Genomic DNA, 21426 nt, shown 5'->3' with positions numbered 1-21426 from the left:
CGGAACGGGCAGCCACAGTTTTACCACTTGCTGTTGTAGATGTACGTGTGCATGTACTGAGCTGAGCAGTGTGTTGCAGTTTGATTTTGGTGGGCGGTCGTGAGCGGCGCTTATCGGATTTGGTCCCAGAAATTGTCTTTTGGCCTGTCTGTGCAACAGGCAACTTTTCAACTTCAATGACGACTTACGTTGCTGCAAGTTCAGTAGGACGAGCTGCAGGTAGGGGGGTTCGGTGCTGATGGTTGTGTCGACCGCGACATCAGCGAGGGTGCAGCGTAGCGCGTCTCGGGTGTAGTTGTCTGTACTTGCTGGTGGCTATAGCGCGTGCTCGCTACCGTACTTGTACACGAGGCACTGGAGTACCACACTGGCACAAAACCTTGGATAGAGAGATTGACGCTGTATTCATATCGTATGAAATACTGTTTGGGTTCTACTAGTTTACTAGGTATTCATTCATACGAAATACTTCGTAGGCAATGGATATCAAAGAAATACTGGGTCGCACCAGATAGCCGAGGGTGATTATACTCAGTTCTTGCCTTGTTTGAAGAATCGTACATTGAGTATATGAAGCACAGGAGTCCTATGATAGGACTGCAGTATGTGAGAGGGATAGCATGGTCTTCTGGGGGGGGGGGTATTACTTGTCATATTACTTGTCACCAAAGAATGGTTTGTCCATCAGTGACATTCTTGTGTTGTCAGAGCATTCGCCATAGCGTGGTATTTTGCCGCACGAGGACTGTACGTAATTCTCAAGACGCGAAAGGAAAGATTCTTGCGTGGCGCGGCAACCGTTAGTGCACATTTCGGAGCAGCATACTCGAGCATGACGGTAACAAAGTGGCTGCTTCAAAGCACTTCTGAAGCTACTAGGTACAGGTTCTAGCAAGCATATAGACCGGAGCAATCGAGCCCAACTGAGCAGACCCTGATGCTTTCCCGAGTTCAGTAAACCATCTAGTGAGCAAGCCTACTCGGATGAGGTTTCGTCGCCAGGGATCTTCACCAGCAGCAGCTCTTCCGTCCGCCGACCAGCGTGCGCCACAATAGCAGGCTCTTTGAGGGAGAGAACGCAACTCGCACCAACGAAGAATGTCCCATTTTCGGTGCCGACCCGGTTTGAGCAGAGGAAGTGGCAGTTGGGCTTCGCGTACTCGCCTTTGGCCAGCGCATCCACGACCGGCGTCAAGCGCTGCGCCCAGTAGGAAAGCGTAGGGTACGGCGCTACGTCGTGCTCCTCGAAATCGTTCCAGGCGCAGGCAAACAGCACCAAGTCGCTCTTGTTCTCCAGTGCGTGCGTGCCGAACTCGTAAGTCGAGAACGGGGCCTTGAAGTCGTCCGGGTTGATGTCCATGCAGATCCCGAAGGAGATGGTCTTGTCGAGCCACGGGCAGTGCCACGAGCAGAAGCCGTCGCCCGCCGTGGCCCACGACTTGTCGGTCTCGTACAGGAACGTCTTGCGCGGGTTGAGCACCAGCTCGCCGTCGGGGCTCACGACCAGCATGGAGTTGTACAGCAGCTCGCCTGCCTTCTCCACGTAGCCGCAGGTCACCAAGCAGCGCAGACGTCGCGCTTGGCGCTGGCACCAGCGGAACGTCGGCCCTTGGCCTGCCACCTCCGCCACCTGCGCCACCTCCGCCTTGGACTGAAACACGTAGCCGGTGAACGCCATCTAACGAGAAAAGACGTGAGCTCTCGGTAACACGACTGCATCTCGTGCCGCAGGGCCCTCACCTCCGACAGCATCAGCACGTCGAGCTTGCCTTTCTCAGACAACGGCGCAATCATTTTGTCCACATACTGCGAGCACACCAACAACCCAGACACCAGGCAGCCTGTGTCAAAGCTTTTCCAGCAGTGATGGGTGAGTCTGAACATTTATTTATCACTTTGCCAACCTCCATGTTGTGCTCGACTTGCCCGAGCTGCGGGTCTGCGAGAGCCCAGGTCCACAGTACACAGCAGCACCAAGGCAATTCTTAGTGACGTAACAACTCCTCCCACAGCCCCTGCTTCTTGACAGCAACCACGACGTACCGTACTGCACGATGGCGACCTGCATGTTTGTTGCTCACTTTTTGAAATGGCTTCCATTTTTACCCAATTATAATACCGCTCTTCAGCAAGATGCTGCTGTCTTGCTGTCTTGCCTTAGCCTCGCCCAGCCTCCGTCTGCTGCAGCGCGGCGATGAGTTTGGGTAGTTGCAGGCGCAGCTCCGCCACCCGCTCGGGCGTTGCATACTCCTGCAGTGTTGCCGACTCCGCCGCGCCGTTCGCATGGCGGCGGCAGAAATACTCGGCCAGCACCAGCACGTACACGCCGCAGTCGTAGCCGTTCTGCTGCTGCGGGGCGCTCTGCACCTCCTCCACACGAGCGGCAGCCCCCTCTCCGTCGCGCCGCCCTGTCGCTTTAAGCAACCGCTCAAAGGACTTCGCCACGCGCCGAGCCGCGAGTCTGTTGTGGCCGGCGCTCGAGTCCAAGTGCCTGAACTGGCCGTCGGCGAACAGCAAGAGCGACCAGTGGCTGCTCTCTCCGCCCAGCGAGGCGTTGTCCGTCACCGGGATGAGGCAGAGCTGCCTGTCCGCCAATTTAACGCCTCTCGCCAGGTCCTGGAACTCGTCCTCGTCCTCGCACTGGTGCAGCAGGCACGAGACCACGGCCGGGTCCATGAGCAGCACGTCGCGCGAGGCCACGGTCTGCGTCAGGAACTGCAGGTAGAAGTTGACGGCGTTGTCGTTGAGCCATTGCCGCCCCGAGAAGAGCGCCACGTCCGACTCGTACAGCTGCACGTCGTGGTAGTTGAGCACTTGCCGAGCCATGGTGCTGTCTGCCCAAGTCGCGTCCAATCCAACGTCCGTTGATTATCTCTATCTAACGCCAATAACACGTTATTCACAGTCAGCCAGACGTTTTTTTGCCGACACTTCATATCTTCCCGGAGCATGGCGTCGTCGCTCTTCCCGCAGTTCGGCAACGTGTTCGGCGCGCCGACCACCGCAGGCCGCGTGGGTGTCGCCGCCCTGTCGCTCCTCTCTGCCCCCGGGCCGCAGTCGCTAACCGAGTGTCCGATGGATGTACGCAGAATGAGCTGGTGTCCTTCAACGCCGGCAAGATGACGGTGAAGCCCACGGCCAACGGCAAGTTCCTGGTGACGCCGCAGCTGGAGAAGGGCAAAGTGTGCCTCTCGCGCGGGGACGACCAGCTGCTGCACTTCCAGTGGGTGGACCGCCAGACGGGCGCCAGCCCCGAGGACTTCATCATCTTCCCCGACGACGCGCACTTCGCTAAGGTGGACACGGGCCGCCCCGAGGACCGCGTCTACATCCTGCAGTACAAGAACTCGTCGCGCCGCTTCTTCTTCTGGATGCAGGTACGGCCGCGAGCGGTGACGACTCGTCCATGGATCGCCCCCCCCTAGTCGACTAACTTCACGTTAAACGTTAAACGCTGACGCTGACGCTGACTGCAGAACAAGGACGCGTCTCGCGACGAGGAGCTGGTGAAGAAGGTGAACGACTGCATGAACAACGCGCAGGCGGCCGCCAGCAGCGACAGCGGCCGCGGCGCCGGCAGCAACGTGCAGCTGGACCACAACGCCATCATGCAGATGCTGGGCGCCATGGGCGCAGGCGACCAGGGCCGCGGTGGTGCCGGAGGCAGCGGCGGCCAGGCCGTGCAGATGTCGGAGCTGCAGAACATCCTGCAGAACATGGGGCTGCCCGCGGGCGCCCAGTCCGCGGCCTCGTCGCCCGCCACGTCGGCCGTGTCGTCCTCGCAGGCCTCGCAGAACGGCGGCGGCAGCTCGGCCGCGGCCACGACGGCGTCCACGCAGCACGAGCACGACGTAAGCGGCATGGAGGTGGACGAGATGGACGAGGACGAGCTGCTGCGGCTGGCCATCGAAGAGAGTATGCGCGACGGAGGCAGCACCAACCCGAACGCGTCATCGGGTAGCGGCGCAGCTGGAGGTAACAGTGACTCGGACAGTGGCAGCAGACCCGGCGGAAACAGCGGCAGCGGTACCGGTGGAGGCAACAACATGGACACCTCGTCTTAAGCTGTCGGGTCCGTTGAGGGCGAATGGGAGGCTTGTACCCGTTACGGGTAGGTAGCATGTAATTCGACAACAAAGTACTCCATTTGCTCGGTCCGTGCAGCTTCCCCCCTACTAACGCCTTCCACCACGTGAGTAGTGCTCCTTTCAGTGTCGTGTTTGTTTTCCATTGGTGGTTGACATGCAAAGGTTTTCTGACAGTTTTCTTGTGTTGCTGCGCGTTTGTAGGCTTGCTGGTCGCTGCTTTGCTGTGTCTGCTGTCCAGTGTATTTGTTTTGTTGGTGGCCAATGTGGCGATAACTTATGCTTGTCGCCATCGTTATTTAATGTTGTAGCGGCTTCTACCACGGCTCCGACATCGTCAGCACCAGCCCCAACTACTGCTGCAACCCCAACTCAAGTCGCTCCCGCTGCTACACCCGCTCCGGCTGCACCAGCACCTGCGTCTGGCGCTGCTGGAACCCTTACAACGGCGGATCTCCAGCGTGCGATGGCTTCCTTGCAGCAGTTTGCGGTAAGAGAGCTTGGATTCTCTGTTGTACAACGAAGAAAAGCCAATGTGGCCTGTGTTTAACGATGGTCATGGCGTCCATTCTACAGCAACCGAAACCAGTATCCCTCACCAAGCTGCTCAGCGCCGACAACGTGGCTAATATCTTTGACGACCCAGCTTGCGTTGAAGCGCTACTTCCGCACCTGCCTGAAGGTTCTCAAACCCCAGCAGAGCTTCGTGCGACGGTGAGTTGATCGCAGTGACCGAGGATAATTCCTGGTGTTTACTTATGTTGTTGCTTCTTTTTGCCAGCTGAGGTCTCCCCAACTGCGCCAATGCATCGGCTCGCTTGTGAGCGCTTTGCAGACCGGCAATTTCAACGCCGTTATGGCTAACTTCGGTTTGGACCCTGCCTCAGGCGCTGCCAAACTTGCGTTTGGAGATGGTGAGTTAACAATCGCATTTGCTTCTAAAGAAACCTGTCTTGACCGTTTTGTGATTGCTGTGTTGTGCCAGGTGTGGGTGCTCTCCTCGCCGCTATTCAAGCATGGGCAGACCAGCAAGACACCTCCATGTCTGCGCCAGGCGATCAGAACGAGGCCAGCAAGTAGGACACTTCCCTTTGATATCGTTTCAGCCATGAATTGCTGTGCGGCCAGCACGTATTTTGAAAAGGTTACCGAACACACTCCAAAGAGCGCCATGTAGCTGCATTTTCAAGAAGTAATACAGTCGATGCTGGCCTCCACTATGGTGATCTCTCAATATTCCCTGTACTGTACAACTAACTACCCGCGGTGTGGGTATGGATGTCCCTGGAACTGAAGCTCTTCTCCGGTGTGAGCTTTGAGCTCGCTTCCTAGTTTACGTATCTGCAGTGTCACCGCATCAATGTGGTCACGAACCTACAGTATCAACACAACAATATGAACATCACGTACTCCACCAAGCACAAACAGCTAATCGAGACGTACCCAAGCAACGAAGGCGGATGGGGACATGCTATCGAACTCGCGAATCGAGGCTTTGAAGGGCGATATCGCCTCCGAACTTGGCTCTGGCAGGTTCCTGCTCGACGACTGTGACAGCGCTGCCACAAGAGCAAACTCAGATGTAGTAAGCCATTCGTTCGGCCGCAACTCTCCGCGCTCAGCGAATCCAGAGAGGGCAAGCTTCATGCGCTGCCGGATGGCCACCAGCGGAGTTACACGCTCCCAGTGCTCCAGAGCCGACAAAAAGACATCAGCATCTTGGATGGTTGATAGGCGTTCGAGCATGGCAAGTTTGTTCGAGAACGGGAACTGTAGCACGCGCCAAATGACTTCCAACCGAGCATGAAGACTGAGAGCATGACCAGTTAAGGTATTCCCCGCAGAGCGGCCACCAGGGCCACGGCTCGCTCGACGTTGTAACACCGGTGGCCTCTTGCTTTTACCACTTCTCTTATTGCCACTACCGGTGCGACGTTTTACAGATGACATGCTCATCGAGCTCCGAGCCGAGAAGCTAGTTCGACTACTGTCAACACTTTCCACGTCGTCATCCCCATATTCTGTTCCGTCTTCTCCATCCTCTCCTTCCTCGCTGTTGTCCTCTCCATCGCATTGATCTCCTTCTTCATCGAAACGATCCTTATCCTCATTGTTCTCTTCCTCCGCAATCATACCAACTGCGTTGCCAGAAGCTGCTCCTGGTGGCAAATGCCACGCCCAGGTTTGGGCCGTATCTCTTCGATAAGCTATCCGGGCTTCCGAATGACGGCCGATCGCATTGGTGTCCAGTTGGGCACGAGGCGCACCGATAAGCGACTCCTTTCGCCGGCCATGCCTTGAAATCGGTTGGGACGGATTCACGAGAATCTTCTGCTCCAGTACCGATAAACGCCCGCGTGTGCCAAGCTGAGAGCGTCTTTGAGGCGATAGCGATTGAGTATCTGTCGCTGGAGTGGTAAAATCTGCCCCCATTGTCGTGTCAACGGTTAATACTGGCTCCGAGGCCGACATACCTAAAGCAAGGGAAGGACTTCCAGGATTTTGAAGCTGGTTTTCTCGAGATGGAATGCTACCGCCCGCAGGCAGTGACACTGCCGAGGTCGAGGTTACCATTAGCTTTGCTGGTGCTGTCTGTGGCAGCAACTGCTGGGTTTTGCTCGAAGCCCCCACTGCTCGCACAGCTGCGGCTGCTGTCCGTGTTCGTCTCTCATTAGCAATGAGGCGCTCTCGGATGCGAGCCTGCAGCTCTGCATATACTTCAGTGTCTCGTTGCTGCTGATTGCCGATATTTTTTCCAGCATCCAGAGCTCTGTTAACTTCATCGCCATTATCACTCCTCGGTGTGCTTCCAGCCTTCTTCCAGAAAGAATGCTGACCCTCGAGGCGCTGTCGGAGCTCCACAGGTATACATGCTATGCCCGAAGATACATACCTTGAACCGAAGTGCCCAAGGGTGTCCCAACGCTGACGCTCACCGCTCCGACGAAGCGCTTCCGCACCCCGTGCACCTACTGCCTGGTAGCTTGGTGAGCGTTGAATCCACTCATCTGCCGGATCCAGCATCTTTGCGAGCTCCATATCAGCTTCGGCGCTGTTGACGTTGAAGAGGCCAGACGTCTTCGCGTTTGAAGTCTCACCTCCCACCAATAACTGCAATACCTGTGCCACGTAGGGGTGCCGCGCATACAGATCCCCATCGTTGGTATTTGCGATGACAGGCACTATATTGAATCCAACATCTTCACGCGTAAGCAGTGAGCTCGCTGAAGGCGGTGCAAGTCCACCGCGGCGCGTTTGTATCCGCCCCAAGCTTGGACTTTTGCTGCCATCGTTATTCGCAGTGTCTTGCGCTTGCTGGCGAAATAATGGCGAAGATGATGTCTGGTTGTTCTTGCTCGGTCTCCTTTTTGGGATGCCTTCTGCAGTACGGATAGCGGGGAGCTTTGAAACACGGGCCGCTTTGCGCTGTCGACGCCTGGTCGACGCGGTGGTACCTGGTACTGATACCGTCTCGGCGGATTTCGCACGGCTTGATGGCCTCAGCAATTGACTGAGCTTGTGGGACGACATGCCAACAGCGCTTTGACCTGAATTCTTTCTTTTAGGTGACGTCGGTAGATGCAAGACCTCTCGCATAGCCTCATCGCGCAACCGATCCAGTTTACACCGGCGCTGCAAGTCGACGAGACACAGCGTTTGTGCTCGTTGGATATTGGCAGCTGAATCAAATATGCCATTCGCATCGAGCGCCTTCGTGATGCGCGCGAAGTTTTCGTCCACCTCGCTCGAAATTTGTTGGATTTTGCGCTGCATAACCAGCATTACCCGCTCGCGGTCCTCCAACGACAACCTCTGCAAGCTCCGATCGGCTGGCTCCACTGAAAAGAGAGCCACGCCACCGCCTGTGTTCGCTCGGGCCTCGAAATCCCTCATCTTGTGGCTAAGCACGACATCGGGCAGGTGCATTTTGTCGTCAGGACCGCCGTTTGCAGTCGAAGCACGATGGGGATCTGCAATATCTCCCAGAGTTGCAGCCGTTGTGGTCTCTGCAGCCGGCGCAGTAGTACTTCTTCCACCTGCTGGGCCTGGTTGTCCAGCCATCGCCGAGTCCTTGGACTCCTTGGCGAATATCGAGACACCTTCCTTGGCGGCATTGGCTCGACGCTGTGCGCGCTCGATCCGATCCCGCAGTTTTGCTGGTAGACGGATCGGCTCGAGCGACTGAGAAGCGCGCGTGTCGACGAGTAGGAGAGATGGCGACGCATCGGAGAAGGATCGGCTCGCTGCCCGATCATCGCTCATCTTGCTGCTCGCTTGGAAGAGTGCATGAGCGCCGCGCGTGACAAGGGACGAGAATAGGCCCGAGAAAATAGTTCCACCATGGTGATCGACCCGCACGCGTATCTCCAAGGGCAATATTTCATTTGATTTACAAGGGCAAAACTGAATGATAACACGAGTCGGACGTTAGTCCCCGGGAACTCCCATGCGCTACCAACGTTGCGCGGCCGAGTAGTCCGAGGAATTTATCTGCTGGCGTCGCTGCTGGAAAGGAGCAGGCGGTGGGGCCAACACGGGCGGCGAATGATACTGAAGTCCATGGCCGTGGCCGGTATGCTGCTTCACTGGAAGGTCTGGTAAGGTGACGTAACGAGAGTCGTCACTCACTGGGTTCTCGTGCGTACTCATCGTAGCACTTGTAGGCTGCTGTCGGTAACCATACTGCTGTTGGGAGGAAAAACCAGGGTGCAGTTCCAGCATAGAATCCACTCCATGCCCGTGTCCATGCCCACCATGCCCATGCCCATGGCCATGACTGTGGGAGTGACCGGCACTGCAATCATTCATCACCATCGACTGCTCCGCACCAACACCATCCAGTCCCATTGCAGAAAGCTCCTGAGGCTTTGAAATCTGCACCGACAGGAATTTGTCGAGCCGTGCATGGCGCCGGAAAATTGTTCGAGTTTGCTGGAGCACTTGCTGTTCGTTAGCCGAAGTTGAGATCTCGAGGTGCAAGGTGGCCACGCACATGTCGCCCGCGTGGTGCCAGATATTCCACTGAGCAACACGCTCCACACCGGGAATTGATGCCTGCACTTCTTGTAGGGCGGCGTTGACGTTGGCTTCCCGATCCTGCGGAGCTCCTTGCAGTAATTGGCGAGCAGTATCCCGCAGCAGAGGAAGCGTGCTGCCCAAGATCAGCAGTGAAATGAGTGCTGAGGATGCTGAGTCCGCCACGTGCCACTCGTACAATTGGATAAGTATTGACGAAATGATCACGCCCACACTACCCAGCGTATCGGCCAGCACATGGAGGTACACACCGTACATGTTGCTGTTTCCACCGTGATGACCATCCTCGGAGGCATCTTCGCCATGAGCTTGGTGATGGGTGTTACCATGGCTGTGCCCGTGGCCGCTGCCGCAGCCGCCTGAGTGCTCTGAGTGGCTATGCCCATGGTGCACGTGGTCATGGAAGAAGAACAGGCCGACAAGATTCACGACGAGTCCTGCCGTCGATGTGAGCAGCAAATGGTCCGTGGCGACCTCCGGTGGGTCCAGAAACCGCGATGCAGCCTCGGTGAGCAAATGGAACGACACAACAAGCAGCAACAGCGAGTTCAAGAAGCCCGATAGCACCTCCACGCGACCATATCCATACGTGAACTTTGCATCAGGCGGCAGCTGCCCGATGTAGGACGCCGCAAGGCCAATCACGAGGGCGCCGTTGTCAAATAGCATGTGCCCCGCGTCGCCCATCAGCCCCAGAGAGTTGGTGTAGAGCCCGACGCCCAGCTCCACGAACATGAAGGCGACGTTCACCGACAGGAAGATCAGCATCTGACGCGAGGCGCGTTTGGACCACAGCACGCCGAGAACGTGGCTCGCCCCGTCCACCAGTCCGCCCTTCACCTCCAGCCCAGCACTGGACCGGTACGTGTCGAGGTACGCCTCCGTGTCTGGACCTGTTCCTCCAAATGACGTGTCCATGCGTCGCCACCGCTTCAGCAGCACGTAGAGGACCAGCCCACTCGTCATGGCGCTCAATGCGCCGCGGAACCAGCCTCGCTCCCAAAATGCAACAGCGACGGCGAGTGTCACCCCCGTGGACGTCGTCACCAGCTGCGCCTTGGTCTGGTCCACCGACGGCAACGAGCGCAGCTTCCGGGCGAAGAAACCGGTCGTGAACTGCGCCGCAGCTGCCAGCAGCAGGCAAAGCGCCCATGCAGACGCACTCACGACGCCCCCGTCGGCGCTGGCTCGGTCGTTGGCAATCTGCTGGGCGCGCGCAACGCTCTCGGGCGTCAGCAGCGCAAGAAGCGCCGCGAAGCCCGCGGCAATGGCCAGCGAAAGCGGCGACGCGTCGGCATCGACGGCCGCCGCCCTCAGCGCGGGGCTCTCGGCCGCCAGCTGCAGCCCCAACGCCGCCCCCAGCAGCAGCAGCGTGCGCAGCAGCGCCCCGTACTCGTCTGCGGACACGCCGGCCACCAGGACGTAGCCCAGCAGCAGCGGCAGCGCGTCGTTGGCGTCTCCTCGGCGCCAGCGCTGGAGCTGCTGCAGCAGCAGCCGCGCGTGCTGCAGCAGGAAGGCCAGCAGCGGCCCGAAGTGGCGCAGCGCCTGCGCGCCCACGTACAGCGTCGCCAGCCGCCGCGCCGCGTCCAGAGTGGCGCTGCGCGGGTCCAGGGGCGCCGGCCGGCGCCGAGAGAGGGAGCTGCGCGAGCCGGCGGCCAGCTGAAGCACAAGCTGCACAAGCAGCAGCTGCGCCAGCGCCCAGAAGTCGCGCGCCGCGTGCAGCAGCAGCGCGCGCAGCAGGAGCAGCACCAGCAGCGAGCTCGAGGCGGAGGCCCCCGCCGCGCGCGCGAAGGAGCCGCCGCCGTCCGCCGTCAGGTCCATCGGTGCAGTCGATAGTGGCGTTGTGCGCATCAGCGTTGATGATTACAGGAGGGGCTAGATTTGGAGGGATGTGGGTATAGTGGTAATTTGAGATAGTTGGTCTCGAGCTTCTTGACGACGTGCACGTGAAGCAAATGCAGCCCTAGCAGCGTATTGACTACACGCATGACGTGTTCACTCCTTGGCTTTAGTTGCTCACAATTCCACTTGTCTACACGAACGAACCCGTTTGGGAGCGTTTGCTGGGTGTCACGTTTGCATACTCTACGAGGTAACTTCTCCGACGGCGGAAATAGGCAGCGCTGTAATTAGGATAAATGACGGTGATTAAAGAGGCTGCATTCGTAGTTCGCACGGCATGTACATGATGCTCGCGGACAGAACTCTGGCCGGCCACTATGCAGCGGGCAGCACGAATCTCCCTCCTGCTGCTGAGCGCCCAGGACGCTCGCCGACCGCTAGGAAACCCACTCGCGATCGGACAGGTTCACTCTAGTTTCTTTCTTGAAACGGGCCACTAGAAGTTCGTGCGCCTAGAAGACCCGGAGGGTTTCGCGATCGCCGCTGTGCTCGACCAGTAGGGACGGACATGTGGACAGCGCTCATGGACCTACGCTAGATAAATGCGCCGTGGCTGGCTCAGATGCACGGATTGTTCTGGTGCAGGCCTTTGCGGCGGACTGCCCTTGGTGCCAGGACTCTGGTCGTCCGCCTTGGAGTGCTGCAGTTTTTGAGCTGCCCAATCACGCGCACGTTGAAGCGTTGGGCGCGAAGAGGCGCAGAGACTTTCCTCCGAGCCGTTATGCGGCACCTGCGAACCGAACGGGCCCATTGCATGGAGTGCGCGTGGATCGCGATGGATGCAAACAAGCACAGCGAGCGCCGGTAGCGTTGTCTCCGATTCCAGCGGAAATGCGTCAGGACGCAGCTTTTTTCGCCAGCTTCGTCGCCAGGCTTTGGCGCTTTGGCGGGTCGAGCGCTGGGCTCGTTCGTGCGCTAGTCCAGCCTTTCCTCGATCGTTCGGCCGGCCGTTTTAGTAGGCACGCTGTTCGTTTCGGGCAGAAACCCCTGCTCCGAGTACACTTGCTCTCGGCCGCGCTGCTGCTCCACGGTCTCATGCACATTTCTCCTTTCGCTACGAAGGACCCACTTGGCCGCGCGACCCGCTTGCTGTCCAAGACCCGCACTTGCTCCAAGCATGCTCCCCGTCAAGTACCTGGTGGCGCTGATCGCGATGTGTGCCTCCCACGCGTGCGTGGTGAGCGCCGGCGGCTACCCGCCCCCGGACTTCACCCAGACGGACACGCTGGCCCCGGTGACGTACACCACGGCTCCAGTGACTACTGCTCCCCCGGAAGAAGCTCTGCAGACCTACGTGGACACCCCGGCGGTCACCGAGGCAGTGTACGTGAAGCCCACGCCGCCGCCCGAGACCGAAGCAGTGACGGAGATCCCTGTCCAGGAAGAGCAGTTGGTGCTGACAACTGAAGCTCCGACGGAGACGCCGTGTCCCGAGACGTCCACTCCTGAGACCGAGGCTCCGACCACTTCGCCGCCTGTGCAAGAAGAAGTGACCGAAGCCCCCATGACAGCCACGCCCGTCCAAGAACAAGAAACAATCCCGTACGTCACCACGCCGACACCTACCGAGGCTGCTACTGAGACGCCATGCCCAGAAACCCCGGCACCAGTGACTGAGGCTCCCACGGCGCCGACACCAACGCCGACGCCGACTCAGGAAGAATCAATTCAGTACGAAGTCCCAACGCCGACAGCGACGGAAACGCCGTGCCCGGAGCTGCCCACCCCCACTCCCGAGACGGAAACCGAGGCTCCCACGACGGTGCCCGAAACTGAGGCCCCGACGACGATGCCTCCGGTGCAAGAATCGGGTGAATACTTTCCCCCGGAAACCACCGAGACACCGGTGCAAACCGAAACTGCTGCCCCTGAGACCCCAGCGCCGGCAGCGACTGAGACCCCGTGTCCGACGTTTACCCTTGTACCGGAATCGCCTGCTCCAGAGGCCACTCCGTCCACACCCGAGGCGACTGCGGTTGATATCCCTATCGCTATTGATACGCCGGCCCCTACAACCCCGTGCCCAGTATTCACGCTCGTGCCAGACACACCAGCCCCCGTCGTTGCCACTCCGGCTCCTACGACTCCCGCACCAGAGGAAGCCCAGGCCCAAGAATCGATTCCGTACACACCGGAGGCGACCGAAACTGCGGTTGATATCCCTATCGCTATCGATACGCCGGCCCCTACAACCCCGTGCCCAGTATTCACGCTCGTGCCAGACACGCCCGCTCCCGTCGTTGCTACCCCGGCTCCTACAACCCCGTGCCCAGTGTTTACTCTTGTGCCTGATACACCTGTACCAGAGGAAGCCCAGGCCCAGGAATCGATTCCGTACACTCCGGAGGCGACTTACACCGCGGTGGATATTCCAATTGCTATCGATACGCCGGCCCCAACGACTCCATGCCCGAAGTTCACCCTCCCGGACACGCCCGCTCCAGAGGGAAGTCAGGAATCTACCCCGTATACGACGCCATCTCCGACGCAGACCGCTGTGGATATTCCACTAACCTTCGCCCCGGTGACTCCCGCCCCGAAGGTGGAAACGCCATGCCCTGAGCTCACCCTGGTTCCCGAGATGGCTTCCCCGACTCCGGCGCCGACGGAAGCTTACGTACCGACACCGACACCGACCGAAGAAGCTGTGTACACGCAGAACGAAGAATCGGCTACGACTGTGACGGTCACCGACGTACCGTTGCCTCCGTTCACCACTGTTCCGCCCGAGACCCCCTGCCCGACCACAGTGGCCCCAGAGATTGTGACGCCGACGCAGACGGAAGAAGCGGTCGCTGCAACAGAGACTCCCTGCCCCGACACGGTCGCCCCAGAGACCGAGCAGCAGACTCAAACGCAAACGCAGACGTCGGCTGAGGGCAGCGCTACCCAGCAGCAACAGGGGAACGACACCACGAACGACGCAGTGGGCACCGTCACGGCGGCTTCCGACGCGACGGAATCGACGGAAGCCACGACCGAGGCTCCATCCACGGCGGCCACCTCCGACGAGCCTTACGACACGTTCTCCCAGACGCTGCCCCAGTCGCTGACCCGCAACCTTCGATCGAACTGAGGCGGCTCCGAGTTCGATCCAGCTTTGTTTTCCGCTGCTTTTGCGTATAGGACCAGCCACTAGCGCCTTGTTCGTCCATGGGTTTGTATTCCTGGTTTTGCATTGTAGAGATCTCGTCAATGCAAGCATGCGTTACAGTGGCCGTACTAACAGCCTTCACCCCGCCAAGTCTTTCCGCTTCTCGCCACTTTGCTCGCGGTAACCTGAGACTAATCTTACTGCTACTGCTGCGCTACACCGTTGACGATAGCGAGCACGAAGCGCAGAATGTTGAACGGTGCGTCCTCATCCCGGCAGGCCTGGAATCGGCAGTGGGGGCACACGAAGATGTCCTCGTCGCGCAGTTTGAGATGGAGGCGGCAGCAGTGGCCAAAGGTGCGGCTCGAGTACATTTCAGAGCACAGCAACATGGCCTTGCCCGCCACCTCGCAATTGGCCCGCAGCTTCTGCCGGAGGCGAGCGTGTTCAGCTGGTCGTTGAATGAGTGCGTCCACGGCACGCTCGGGCGCACCATGGACGCAGTCGAGAACTTTCGCAGCAGCACCACGTCTGCTGGCACAGACAGATACGCCACCGCCTTGAAGACTTCACTTGAAGTGCAGGTTCCGTATGTAGTGACACTTGCCAGAACTCGAGGCAAGCCGCCGCAAATTGCTTCCACTCTCGGCCCGTGTGGCGGCCGAGGTGGTGGTGCTTTCGGAGCTTCTTGATCGTCGTGAACCCGCTCATGCCGTTTTGAGCAGCCCGCTGCTGGCGCTTGAGCTGTTGTATGCGCGCCCCAGTCAGTCCGCCCGATATGGGCCACGTTGCCTTGCAAATCCATCGTTGTTAGAAAGCACTTCAGGTCCTGAACCCCTCCCGTGCAGCGGCCCTCGTCCTTCACGGGCTGAGGGTCGGCCGTGTATGGGATCTTGGCGCACCAGTGCCCGTGCGCGTACATGATGCGCACCTCTTCGTGCCCTCGTCCACCATGATGCGGATGTTTGGCACGGAGGGGATGGTCAGGTACTAGTTCTTCTTGTTGGGCTTGCGGTTTGGGGGCAGGGCGCGGGGCCGAGGTGAGGCGTATGGCTGCGGTGCCCAGGAGAGCTACCACCGCTTCACACTAGATCGTGAAGTAACGTTAGTTGCTCTTCCTCCGAGTTTTGAAGTGCATGTTGAAGTGGGTATTGTCGGTTCGTGTACTCGACCTTGTGCTAGGAACCAACGAAGGTGGCAGCTATAAAGCGTCAGGACAACAAACTTTGTTTTCCGCTGTTATTGCGTTTAGGACCAGCCACTGGCGCCTTGTTCGTCCATGGGTTTGCAACCATGCACTTCACACTAGTATGCATTAGTATGTATGCCCCACGCACGTCGAGCGTTGCATACGACCGATCTACAAATCACACTTCCATCTCAGTGATTAGACGGTTGGACCGTCACTTCAACGTGACGTGATCCAAGGCGAGCCCCATGGACCATGCCATCGCCTCCTTATCCTGCGCCATTCCCGAGTTGGCCCCGCACCGCGCAGACCGAAGCCGGAGATGGACGAGGCCCAGTACGTCGCGACTCCCCCCACGCCCAACGCGGACGCCGCCAAGCGCTCCAACAAGCTGCGCCTGGCCGAGCGATATGCGCAAGAGGAACCGTTCCGCTGCCGCCCCAATCCGCTGCAGCACGCATCGCTTCCGTCCGTGATATCGGCGCACTGGCTGCAGCCGCTGGTGTCGCTGGGCGCCCAGAAGGTGCTCGAGAAGGAGGACATCTGGGCCGTCGCCCCGGAAGACTCGTGCCAGGAGCTGCACGAGCGCTTTCGCTCACACTACTCGTCGGAGGGGCAGGAGCCGCTCAGCCTGCCGCACGTGGCGGTGGGCTTCCTCAAGACGTTCCGCCGCCAGATCGTGACCATCATCGCCAACTACTGCGTGTACATGACGGCGATGGTGCTGCAGCCCTTCATCGCCAAGGCCATCCTGCAGTTCCTGGAGGACGAGTCGAACGTCTTCCAGATTGACAACGGCTACGTGCTGGTGGCGCTCATGGTGGGCGTCTCCTTTGTGGGCATCACCTGTCTAAACTACGGTTTCTTCCTCTCTTCACGGGTGGGCGCCAACATGCGCGCCATCGCCATGGACATCGTGTACCGCAAGGCTCTCCGCCTGTCCTGCACTGCCCGCCAGGCCTACACCACGGGCGAGATCACCACGCTCATGAGTGTCGACTCGGAGCGCATTTTCTTCGCCATCATCAACGGGCCGTGGATCATTGTGGCGCCGCTGGCATTCATAGTGACGGTCGTCCTGATCGGCGTCATGTTTGATGGCGTGTCGGCGGCCTGTGGTGCTGCGCTGCTGGTAATCGTGCTGTACACGTCGATGCAGCTGGCCGAGCATATCGGAGACGTTCAAAAGGAGCTGCTGCTAGTAGCGGAAGAGCGTGTGAAAGTGACTTCCGAGGCGCTGCAGGGCATCCGAGTCATGAAGTTTTATGCTTGGGAGGAGTCACTCGCCACTCGCGTCGAGCGGATCCGCGCGGCGGAGATCAAGCACTACCGCAAGTTCCACTACTTACAGATCACGAACACCATTCTGCTCTTCCTCACTCCCGTTTTCCTGGGCGGCTTGGTGATGGGAATTTACGTGGGGATCAACGGGACTGTGACGGTCACCGATGCCTACACGATTATCAATGTCGTGAACATTACGCGGCTGGCTGTAAACATGTTTCCGCTTGCAGTCGCCTCACTCTCTCAAGCCTCAGTCACATATCGACGGATGGACGCATATCTAGGCTGTGAGGAAGTCAACAACACTGGCGCCACGCGCTCCAAGCTCTTGATGCATGCTGATATTGGCACGATATCGGTTCGCAACGCCCACTTCAGATGGACTCCAACCTCGACAGCAGCTCCTGATATTGTTGTTGTTAATCCTGCTAACGGTGACGTCGTTGCTGATGAGCAAACTCATCTGGCCGAGGCGCACGAATTTTCACTTGAAGGCGTGAACCTCGAGATCGACCCGGGATCGCTCGTAATGATTGTTGGGACTGTAGGATCCGGGAAATCAAGCCTACTCAGCGCTCTCCTCGGCGAGATGATCTTGGTTGACGGAACTGTGGACGTCTGTGGAGATCTATCGTACGTGAGCCAGGAATCGTGGATCCGCAATGCAACCGTGAAGGACAATATCTTGTTCGAGGAAGAGTTTGACGCTGAAAAGTATGCTGCAGTGTTGGAGGCGACGCAGTTAGCGCTGGATCTTCACGCGCTGCCAGACGGTGATCGAACTGAAATTGGTGAGCGAGGCATCAACTTGAGTGGAGGCCAGAAGGCGCGCGTTGCAATCGCCAGAGCTGTTTATCACTCGAACTACGACATCTTAATCCTGGACGATCCGCTGAGCGCTGTGGATCCGCATGTTGCTCACGCAATTTTCAGCCGATGTATCATGGGCCTCGCGAGGGAGAAGACGCGCTTGCTTGTGCTGAACAGCCACTACGATCTCCTGCGGCATGCAGACAAAATAATTGTGGTCCAAGAAGGCCGGGTTGCTGGAGATGGCAAGCACTCGGATATCTTGGCTCATTTCCCAGAGCTGCGGTGGGTTGGCACCACGATGGACGTCATTGATGAACATAATGACAGGGCGGAGGCCGTCAAGACAAAACTATCTGTACCTAGTGCAACTGCAGTACCCGTGAAGAAGGAGCAGTCTCTTGTGCCTGAACACAGCAAGCCCGAAGGGAATTCATCCGGACTAATCAGCAGCGAAGATCGTGTGAAGGGGAGAGTGAATGGCCAAACGTACAAGGCGTACTTCGACGAAACCGGGTTCAACGGAGTTCTCGTCGTGTTCATCATCATTGCGGCGTATTTTGCTGGGCAAGGAATGCGAGTAGTGGTGGACTGGTGGCAAGGCCATTGGGCCAAGGAAATGGAAAATAAGTCGTCCGATTCGAGCTACTCGGAACTGGCGTATGGAATGTGGTACTTTGGGTTCATCGTCATTTGCGCGTTTGTGACTATCGGGCGGGGTTTGCTCATGATGGAGTCCTGCATCAGGAGCTCTAAGAACCTGCACAACGAATTGTTTCGCCGCGTTCTGAGTGCGCCTGTGAATCTTTACTTTGATGTGACTCCAGTCGGAAGAATTCTCAACCGATTCTCCAACGACCTCGATCAAATGGATTCAGTTCTGCCGCAGCACTACCAATCTCTGTTCCAGAGCCTCGGGGTGTTTGTTGGATGCTTGGTTGTTTGCGCCTTGACTTCATTTTGGGTTGGAATTTCGTATGTCCCGATGCTCGTGATTTTCGTTATAACTGGTGTGTACTTCAAGCAAACTTCTCGAGAAGTGAAGCGACTGGAGGGCGTAACGCGTTCGCCCGTGTTCAATCTGTTCGGGGAGACCCTGAACGGTTTGCATACGATTCGAGCATTCAAGATGCAGGACAAATTTGTGGCTCTCAACAAGGCAGCAGTCGATGACAACACCTCTTTTTACTTCACGTATTGGGCTGCGGGTCGCTGGCTTGCGATTCGTTTGGACTGGCTGTCAGTGCTTGTGATTTTTGTAGTAACCATCTACCTAGTCACCTCCAAGGGCGGAACGGACTTGGTTGTTGCCGGCATCTCGCTCACATATTCTCTGATGCTGACGTCAATGATCCAATGGGTGGTACGGGCGGTCGACTTGACGGACAACGCGATGACAAGCGTGGAGAGGCTGCTGCACTTTCGTAACATCCCAATGGAAAAGGATGATACTGGCTGCGTACCGATTAACGAAGTCGCCTGGCCTGGTCGAGGAGCCATCCGCTTCGACAACTTGTGCCTGAGATATCGCCCAGATCTGCCGCTGGTACTTCGAGGCGTCAGCATGGAAATCCAACCAGGAGAAAAGGTAGGCATCTGTGGCCGGACCGGTGCTGGGAAAAGCTCGCTCATGATCGCGTTGTTTCGGATCTGCGACTTTGACAGCGGATCGATCGCCATCGACGGTATTGACATCGAGAAGGTGCGACTACATGATCTCCGCCGCGGTTTGGCCATTATTCCTCAAGATCCAGTGCTCTACAGTGGCACCCTGCGTGATAACCTGGATCCGTTCGGTGACTACAGCGATGAAGCTATTTGGTCAGTACTGCAGCAAGTGCACTTGGCAGCCACGGTCACGAAATGGGGAACTGGTTTGGACTTCGTCATCTCTGAAAAGGGTGATAATCTGTCGGTGGGGCAACGGCAGCTGCTGTGCATTGGACGTGCCCTTCTGAAGGACAGCAGAATTGTCGTTCTTGATGAAGCTACTGCAAACGTAGACACAACCACCGATCGGCTCATTCAATCAACCATCCAAGAAACGTTCGCTGACAAGACAGTGCTGATCATCGCGCACCGAATCAACACCATTCTCCATTGCAGCAAGATCGCTGTCATGGATGCTGGACGCGTTGCGGAGTTCGGGTCCCCCTCAGCTTTGCTGCAGCAGCCGGACTCGATCTTTGCTTCGCTTGCTGGTCGTTCCGGGCATCATTAAACACCGTGTAGATAAGCAGCGAAAGGGAACTAAACTACGCATTCATTGACACACATATTCGTCCAACACCACAATCTTGCTCCTTGTCAGGAGGGCACGTCCAATGCACAGCAACTGACGTTGGCACACCCGAAATTGCCCCGAGCCTCCGACACCGCGAAGTCCAGACCTGCCTGCACCCCGATCTGACAATCCTAAATCAATATGTTGGTGGCATTAGATATCGTTGTTGAAGGGTGTATCACTCTTAAGAGGCTTTCTCCTGATATTCGTGGGTTAACGTATCATTCCCCGAGTCGGAGGCGGCGAGCATGAACCTGCTGCAGGGCAAGAGCAACCAGTACCTGCGCGAGGCCATCCTGGAGGGCAGCGTGGAGAAGGCGCGGCGCTACCTGACGCTCAAGATCGGCAAGGCGGACGTGGCGGCGCTGACCGAGAGCGGCGGCTTCTCCATGCTGCACTGCGCCTGCCTCGTGGGCAACACGCAGATCGCCATGATGCTGCTGCAGTACGGGGCCGACGTGCTGGCGCTCACGGACGTCGGTGGCCCCTGCGCCTGCTGCTGCTCTGCCGAGTATGTCTGACCCTCTCTCTCGCTCGCTCTTCTTGCTCGCAGGACGGCTACACGGCGCTGGACCTGGCCATCTGGAGGGGCCACCTGCAGATCATCGAGCTGCTGCGCTCACAGGGCTGCGTGGCGCCCATGAAAGGTGCGTCCACAGTAGCAGCGCCTGATAGTGACTGCAGCTACTGACGCTGGTGCTGCTGGTGCTGCAGAGCCCGAGAGCCTGAACGGCAAGGTGATCTCCCACCTCGGACGCAAGGCCACCGTCGTCTTCTTCGAGCCGAGCACGAGCATCCGCACCAGCAGCCTCCGCGGGCTCTACTACGAGGACAAAGGGGAGGCCAAGCTCGTGAACCTCTGGGCGGGCACGGACTACAAGATCGTCGGCTCCAACCCGTACTTCGAGGAGCTCCGCAAGTTCGACTACCAGTACGCAGAGATCCCCGTGACGCTGCCGCAGGACTACGACGCCATGCTGCAGGGCGCGCTCCAAGGAGCGGCCTTCTTCGACAACGACAGCGACAGCGAGAGCGACAACGAGATCGAGGAGATCGTGGAGGTGCGCGTGCCTCCGGGCCCGCTGGGCGTGCTGCTAGACAGCGGCATCCAGGAGTGCGCCGTCGTGCACGGCTTCACGAACCTGCCGACGGGTGAAAAGGGGCCCATTGAGCAGCACGGCGATGTCTACCCGGGCATGTACATCATGAGCATCAACGAGACCAACGCGTCGCTCATGTCGCTGCAGCAGGTCACGCAGCTGCTGGGCAAGCTCGCGCGCAAGGAGAAGCTCATCCGCTTCGCCGTCTTTCGACCGGGCTCGCCGCGCAACCGCAGCAACACAGACTCTGCCTCCGAGGTGTCGAACCAGCGCACGTCCATCACGTCCAGTGCGTCGCTTCCCCCACCTGTGCCAGTTGCAGCCAAGCCACCAACACCAAGCTCTGGTCTCGCCAGCTTCTCCTCCCGCTTCGCTAACTTGGCTGCCTCAGTCATGGACAAGAAGCCGCCCACTCCCCGCACGAGCATCACCTCGGCATCAGACGTAGGAACCCCCAATGCTGCCGAGTGTGCACACTGCAGTATGCCTGCCACGGCGCACAGCTCGGAGGAGTGCCCCTACCGGTGAAGGTGAGCCCAGGTTCTGTGTCTTCAACAACAGGTGACGTGGATGCGCCGGAGTGCTATCACGTATTTGATGGACGTCACTTTCTTTATTTGTTTGTGCTCTGGCTAAATAAT

At 58.3% G+C, this 21426-nt stretch overlaps 7 protein-coding genes across 7 annotated transcripts; 4 read left to right on the top strand and 3 right to left on the bottom strand.

Moving 5' to 3' along the window:
* Nucleotides 1–976: 976 nt before the first annotated feature.
* On the bottom strand, nt 977–2068 carry IUM83_18346 (ubiquitin1-specific protease; the record flags this gene model as incomplete). The annotated part of the gene is made up of 4 exons (XM_067943341.1): nt 977–1678; nt 1741–1806; nt 1905–1939; nt 2044–2068. 4 exons carry the CDS (start codon nt 2066–2068, stop codon nt 977–979), a joined length of 828 nt encoding a protein of 275 aa, XP_067784533.1.
* An 89-nt stretch (nt 2069–2157) lies between these two features.
* IUM83_18345 (ubiquitin1-specific protease) lies at nt 2158–2826 on the bottom strand (the record flags this gene model as incomplete). The annotated part of the gene is made up of 1 exon (XM_067943340.1): nt 2158–2826. The coding sequence occupies one exon, from the start codon at nt 2824–2826 to the stop codon at nt 2158–2160; it is 669 nt and encodes a 222-aa protein (XP_067784532.1).
* Nucleotides 2827–2949: 123 nt separating this feature from the next.
* On the top strand, nt 2950–4064 carry IUM83_18344 (proteasomal ubiquitin receptor adrm1-like protein; the record flags this gene model as incomplete). The annotated part of the gene is made up of 3 exons (XM_067943339.1): nt 2950–3012; nt 3090–3377; nt 3477–4064. The coding sequence occupies 3 exons, from the start codon at nt 2950–2952 to the stop codon at nt 4062–4064; spliced, it is 939 nt and encodes a 312-aa protein (XP_067784456.1).
* A 487-nt stretch (nt 4065–4551) lies between these two features.
* On the top strand, nt 4552–5165 carry IUM83_18343 (proteasomal ubiquitin receptor adrm1-like protein; the record flags this gene model as incomplete). Its single annotated transcript, XM_067943338.1, has 4 exons — nt 4552–4575; nt 4662–4799; nt 4867–4999; nt 5071–5165. The coding sequence occupies 4 exons, from the start codon at nt 4552–4554 to the stop codon at nt 5163–5165; spliced, it is 390 nt and encodes a 129-aa protein (XP_067784538.1).
* Nucleotides 5166–5342: 177 nt separating this feature from the next.
* Nucleotides 5343–10943, bottom strand: IUM83_18342 (Cation Diffusion Facilitator (CDF) Family; the record flags this gene model as incomplete). Its single annotated transcript, XM_067943337.1, has 3 exons — nt 5343–5459; nt 5529–5855; nt 8898–10943. The coding sequence occupies 3 exons, from the start codon at nt 10941–10943 to the stop codon at nt 5343–5345; spliced, it is 2490 nt and encodes an 829-aa protein (XP_067784537.1).
* Nucleotides 10944–12141: 1198 nt separating this feature from the next.
* IUM83_18341 (zonadhesin-like protein) lies at nt 12142–14100 on the top strand (the record flags this gene model as incomplete). Its single annotated transcript, XM_067943336.1, has 1 exon — nt 12142–14100. One exon carries the CDS (start codon nt 12142–12144, stop codon nt 14098–14100), a length of 1959 nt encoding a protein of 652 aa, XP_067784536.1.
* Nucleotides 14101–15629: 1529 nt separating this feature from the next.
* IUM83_18340 (Ankyrin repeat protein) lies at nt 15630–21313 on the top strand (the record flags this gene model as incomplete). The annotated part of the gene is made up of 6 exons (XM_067943335.1): nt 15630–16127; nt 18937–18989; nt 19067–19103; nt 19919–20161; nt 20239–20332; nt 20400–21313. The coding sequence occupies 6 exons, from the start codon at nt 15630–15632 to the stop codon at nt 21311–21313; spliced, it is 1839 nt and encodes a 612-aa protein (XP_067784535.1).
* Nucleotides 21314–21426: the final 113 nt, after the last annotated feature.

Source organism: Phytophthora cinnamomi (assembly GCF_018691715.1).
Source record: "Phytophthora cinnamomi strain GKB4 chromosome Unknown Contig90, whole genome shotgun sequence".
In the NCBI taxonomy this organism is placed as follows: Eukaryota; Oomycota; class Peronosporomycetes; order Peronosporales; family Peronosporaceae; genus Phytophthora; species Phytophthora cinnamomi.
This window is presented reverse-complemented; position numbering and strand designations above follow the sequence as displayed.